The 6,362-nt window shown below is 33.9% G+C and overlaps 1 protein-coding gene across 2 annotated transcripts in view; it reads left to right on the top strand.

Annotated features, from left to right (window-relative positions):
• Positions 1–4,411: 4,411 nt before the first annotated feature.
• LOC110024294 (serine/threonine-protein kinase Nek2-like) overlaps positions 4,412–6,362 on the top strand; it is a 6,018-nt gene continuing 4,067 nt past the window's right edge. For both annotated transcript variants that reach the window (XM_020724174.1, XM_020724173.1), the window contains exons 1-4: positions 4,412–4,653; positions 5,269–5,411; positions 5,516–5,582; positions 5,810–5,875. In XM_020724174.1, coding sequence (XP_020579833.1) covers positions 5,326–5,411; positions 5,516–5,582; positions 5,810–5,875 — 219 coding nt within the window. In that variant the 5' untranslated portion in view covers positions 4,412–4,653; positions 5,269–5,325. The remainder of the gene's footprint in view (positions 4,654–5,268; positions 5,412–5,515; positions 5,583–5,809; positions 5,876–6,362) is intronic.

The following is a 6,362-nucleotide window of genomic DNA, read 5'->3' as shown; positions in this document are numbered from 1 at the left end:
CGTCGGGACGTCGCCACTTCCCGAACATTTTATGCCACCCATTGGCATCCTATATACGATCAAATGTATCCATCTAAACCACCGCCAAAGTCTATCTGAACGAGGAGAAGGATAAAAAAAAAGAACAACCAAACAATCGAGTTCAAACCAATTGGACTAAAACAAAACAGACAATCAACCGAGCTAAAAACTACAAGAAAGTCGAGTGAAGACATCGACTTAGCTTTTGGTAGGTCTGACCTGATGAATTAATGCAATTCCTTGTTATTATTAATCGTCCCAATAGGCTCCTCATCAATGACCAAGAATTGACAGCACAATAGAGTCTTATAATCATTATAAAAGAACCACTTGTTGAGGAATGAACTATCTATCAAGTTACGATAATTCGCCATATGCCCAATAGACAATAGCCTAATCTCATTATGCCGAAAGGAGCTTCTCTTCCATTGATCAAGGGTTGACGACCACACTAAATCAACAGATCAGCAAAACCTAGCCGACCGAGTTAGTCCTCCCAACCCAAAGTCAATCAAGCTTAGCGTAGCGGTAACATTGACTCAACCTAACAAACCTGATCAGCCTCAACAAGCCAAAGTCATATCAGCCCAGTCAGACGAGTCTGAGAGCAGTCGAGAGCTAAAGTCATATATGTAAAATATCAAGAATATCATATGCAATCCTCATTAAAGCATGACAAAAATAATATCAATATATTGTACCATTACTTTTATAAATATATAAACCATTATATGAATAAAAAGTTAAATAAGATGTATTAATGTTTATTAATGTTCACCCTACTCTCTAACTTTTAGTAAAATTTTGGGTGTTATATGTATATATATATATATATATATAGAAATTAGGTGTTAGATATAAAAATACATAAAGAGTTATCCGGGATACAATGAATCATGACAGGCTGAATTGGCACCCATATCTCGCGCAGTGGACCTCGTTCGAATCACTACGCGACGCTTCCTTGTCTCCCAAAGTGGGCGCCAATCCTCACTGCTTTGGTTTCTGGTGACCTCTGCTTAATCAAGCAAGGCATTTACGACTGATTTATTCGGTAACCTTACCACTCCGTCACACCGTAACGATTGTCTCTATCAATAATTATCCGCGTGTCATCGCACCATGCAGTTCTCCCGCTCCCCCTGCGCAGGGAGGGTATTGTGGACAACCGACGAGGCTACAAGACCCCATTTTTCACCTTTAGGTGGGACCCATCTAAAAGCAATTGTGTTGGTCAAAGTTGAATTTGTAAAAAAAAAATGAAGTACGATGGGGTTATATTGATAATTAATCGTAATTCGTTTTGTTTCCAATTGAGATCATGCTAAATTAATCGACACGAGGAGAACAAATTTAAAAAATAGAAGTTGATGTGCCAAAATAAATAAATAAATATAAGCTTTAATTTTAGCATGTATGTTATTTTTCCTATGCATTGAAAGATATATCTCACATTCTAAAAATTTTAGTTTAAATGGTATTTTTAATGTGATAAAAAATTTGTGTGTTATAAATATAAAAAATAAAATTTAGATGTTAGGTATGTGAATAAATAAGAATTGAGTGGTGTCTATGTAAATGCAGGGGCGTTTTTGAGCTAAGGGCTCGTTTGGGGCAGCTTATAAATACATGAGTGTTTTTTAAAACGCCGCGGTACCGTTTAGATCGCGAGTTTTGTCTGCTTATCCGAAAACGAGGCTCTATTTTCACACCAAACGTAGGCACGGGTAAAACCCTGCATTCGACCCGCGAGTCGCATTTCAGGATAAACTGATTATCTTGAAACGCACAAGTTGCCCCAAACACCCTAAACCAGACCCAATTGTTAGGGTTTTGGCTTTTTAATTTATTTTTATTGATAAATAGAAAAGTTATTCTTTAATTTTTTTATTTCTTTTACTTTAAATAAATTTTTTTAGGCAAAAGTTTCAATCAAGTCAATTTATTTATTTAACTGAAATTAGAAACCTAATTTGATGAATAAATTTGATCAAATAGTAGATAAATTTTGATGCATTGAAAGTACAATATTTTGAGAAAAAAAAAACACTCTTTTTTTCCCTTCATTATCTAAGACTTAATGATCAGCAAGAAAGGCTATAAAAATTGAAATAAGCAATGTAATAAAAGTGATTCAATTGCATATTGTTTGTCCATGTCTAGGGTTGAGGAACAATATTATTAAATCTAATATTTCCCGTATTACAAAATCACATCATTTTTTCTCTTTATTGTTAATCTTCAAAAGATTCAATCCCATAAAAAAACTTTATGCAATTAAAATGAATAAATTAAAAATTGTTCTATCATCTGTCAGGGGCATCATTGTTGTTGATATGTCTAGAAGTTGTGCTACGGCTGTGCTCATGATGATGCAAATACGACATTTTAGTTGCAACGTTTATATGCTAAATAGCTGATGTGTTCTTTTGAAATACATTTTGACGGCTCAATAAGGTCATCAACTATATTTAATGATTTTGATTTAGGGAGATAATATTTGCTAATCTCTTTCATATATTTATGATCCGATTTGATAACATTTGGCTTAATATCATCATGATGGTCATATTAGGGCAAAAAGGAGGCATTACACTTTTCGTTTCACTCAAAAAAACTTTATCCATAGGATTTAAGTAGTGAAACAAGTTGCTAGTTGTGGATTGGATCATTCCCTTGTTCCTATTGCCTAATTCATTTCAAAGGTCTAAGTAGAAATAATGGAAGAGAAGGGTTCAATTAGATTCGAGCTTGGTAGAGGGAGGCAACCAAATCAAGAGGTGAAACAACAGTGCAAGCCACTAAGTGAAAGAATAACATAGTAGTCGAAGTTGCCCGATTAGAAGAAAAGATTATTAATATATTGTCATACATTTATTATTTTGAATAATTGATGTAATTGGAATAAAAATCTAAAAAAATAATTAAATAAATGGGTTGAGGCCAAGAAGAATTGGATTAAAGAATGGGCTCAAGAAGAAGCTACATTAGAGGGTTTTGTTGTTAAAGAATGAAGACAAATGAGAAAGACAACCCATACTAAAAGGGAAATTATTTAGAAAAAAATGTGGTGAAAGCTACAAAAAGATAAAGTGATATGATATTGAAAATGTTAAATACGATGGTGATTGCACTCTGCACTCTAGAGAATAAACTCCAAATAGATCATCTCTGTTAGATAGAGGTGTTTGTCTATAACAATTTCTTATTCTCTTGGGTAGCATTGTCTATTCTATTTTTCCTCTATCATATATTGTTTTTCTTTTTTAAAGTCCATATGCTCAACGTCAATCTCTTTTGTCAGTGGTTGATTTTCAATAACTATCTTTGAGGTTATCCAATCTCCTTTCTCATTAAAAGAAAATTTAAGTCAATTTTCCTTCAACACCCAATTTAGAGAGTCATGTAAATCCTCATTGAGGTTTGCCAATGTAGCGTGTAACACTCACTAACCATTAATGATCGATTCCCTTTTATTCGAGGACCATCTTACTATCATTTTGTGAAAAACAACAACTAATTTTATCAATGATAACAAAAATAAAAATGTTACATGAGATCTAAAAAACAAGTTAATTTTTTTTTGAGAAATATGTTATGATTATCATTACCATATAAGAGAGAAAGACTACTAAACATGATAAAAAAAATAATAATATCATGGAGTGGTTGTTCAATGTCACCTATATCTACTATGATTAATATGAATACCAATTTCATTACTTAAGAGTTGTTATAATAGGTTAAGTGAGCTAAAAATATAGAGTTGCAATATACTTGATGGGGAGTACCCAAAATTCAAGCCAATTGAATAGGGTTTTAAAAGTATTTTGTTAGTTGCTAGTGTCATTAGACAGACATACCAAACTTAGAAGAACTTTTCTTAAGTTATGAGACACAAATTATATTTGATTATTTCAAGACTTGAAGCATTAACAACGAGGAGAATGATATGGTTCTTGGTTATCGAGTTATTAAATTTATATAAATAATATTTTTTTAGTATTTGGATTCATGTTATTTGGTTTTAATAAGACACCACTAAGACATTATAATACTTTAAAAATATAAAATAAATATATAAGAAATATTATTTATTTAGCTCCAATAAGTCTATGATAGAGAAGAAAAACAATTGAAAAAAAATGGATAAAAATATTTTGACTAAATTTATTGAAAATTATAATTATATAGATGTTTTATGAAACTAAATTAATTATTTTCAGATTATATTAAACATAAAATAAACTTTTGACTTAATTAATCTTTCACCATTTTATATTTTTAGCATTTGCCCAATTATTACTTAATTTTAGTTTTTTTTTTAATCTCATTTGATAACTCGGAAGAAACAAAAGGTTAGCCCACCTCACTGCGTAGTTCCCTCACTTTAGCCCTCTTTTTATTCTTTCGCAGGCATTCGAACTTCGAATCTCCAATCATGCCCTCCTTTTGAGCTTCTTGCCGCCTCGAGTTGCGGCGCTGGTCTGGTTTCATCTCCTTCTTGTTCTCTGCTCGGAGAGGGCGTGAGCGAAGAACTGCGACTTCTGAGTGCCGCGCTTCTTTTGGTCGGCAAGGTCTCCGTGATCTTGGAGGGTTGGAGATCTCTGTTCTGCCGTGAGTTTAGATCCGGTGAGGTTTCTGCGGCTCGCTGGCTTCGGTTTTAAAGTAATGTGCGTGGGTTTTGGTTTCCTCTGAAGCAGTTTTAACTCGCATTCTCAGTTCGGAGCCCGATTCGAAACGCATTTGTATCAGAAACTGCGTTTGTTGTCTGGTTCTGTTTATAGTTTTTGATGTATTTAGAGTGGACAACTTGGATGGTTTTTGTGTTTGTTTTTCTTTGATTTTTGGACGTTTTAGTGGCGCTGGGTGATTTTTCTCTTCTTTTTTCTAATTTAAATTGCACATTGATTTTCTGTTTTCACTGCCTGGCTATTGAACTGATTTTTTGTTATTGGTTTTTCCAGGGATGATTTTGTTTTAAATGGCCCGAAGTAAAGGGGCCGACCTAACCTAGGCTTCATTTTTCTTTTCCGTTTTCGCCTGTTTCTTTCGGCAACGTGGTTCCGACTTTTATTTTCTTTCATTTTTTCTTGAGCTGTTTTTTCATCGAAGAAATTTGTCACTATTTGTTAATGGCGAACATGAAGGCATTCAACAAGGGACATGTAACTTATGTAATAACTACGTTAATACCTTTAAGCTTTCCGTTCTCTGAAGTTTTTGTTTGGGGTTTGTATCCTGTAGTTGGTCAGGGAAGCTTCATAAAATTTGAAATAGGCGAAGCTAAGTGTTGATCGTAACATGGAGCAGTATGAGGTTTTGGAGCAGATTGGCAAGGGGGCATTTGGCTCTGCTCTTCTCGTGAAGCACAAGGTGGAAAAGAAGAAGTAAGTGGAGAGGCAGCGTGCTTGTATTTGGCTTCCGCTTTATCCATTGCGTTGCTTCTGCTTCTTTAGAGTTCTTTTTATGTATTTATTCTTCATTTTCTTAGGTATGTCTTGAAGAAGATCAGACTTGCTCGGCAGACAGATAGATGCCGCAGGTCTGCTCACCAAGAGGTAAAATCTATTGAAATTGTGCACGTAACCAATGGCTTGCTCTATAATGAGATGATCACATGCACTCTGTATTGTTCAATGCCGTGTAATGGGAACAATGCTCCTATAACCACTGTTTGTAGATGCTATTGTTTTCTGAAATCATACTTGATTACTAGCTTTGCTGACCTTTAGGTGGTACATTTTATACGATGGTTATAGTCCTCATACCTTCATTGTTTCTGCAGATGGAACTTATTTCCAAAGTGCGAAATCCATTCATTGTGGAGTACAAGGATTCGTGGGTTGAAAAGGTCTGGAGCACGCCTTCATTATCATTAAAGTTAATGTATTGGGATTGTGGGAATTCATTCTTTATATATTATCTTATTAAATTTTCGGCATGTTTGGTAGCATCTGGCATACCAATAAATTTCAGAGATCAAATTTCTTTTGAATTTGATAGATCTCTTTTGTGTTGTGCCCATTTCTTAGCCTTCTTTCATTTTTCTCCCCCAATTATTTTATTTGTCATACCCACTTGATGTTGATGACAATAGTCAATGTTTCCTGTACTCGTTATCTTTTCTCCAAGATTAGCCGTGCCTTTCTCAAGTTTTTATTGACTGGTTTGATAGAGTTATTTTAGTGCACTAGGCTCTGATTAATCAAGGTTTCAAAACTAATGTCTAAAGTTCAAATTAGCATATTCCAGCCATGACATAACTTGTTATTTATTAAGGGCCTGTTTGGGGTCAATTTTGTTTTTAAAAGGATGTTTGTTATATATATATATATATA

This window comes from Phalaenopsis equestris, unplaced genomic scaffold, assembly GCF_001263595.1.
Source record: "Phalaenopsis equestris unplaced genomic scaffold, ASM126359v1 Scaffold000251, whole genome shotgun sequence".
Classification (NCBI taxonomy): domain Eukaryota; kingdom Viridiplantae; phylum Streptophyta; class Magnoliopsida; order Asparagales; family Orchidaceae; genus Phalaenopsis; species Phalaenopsis equestris.
This window is presented reverse-complemented; position numbering and strand designations above follow the sequence as displayed.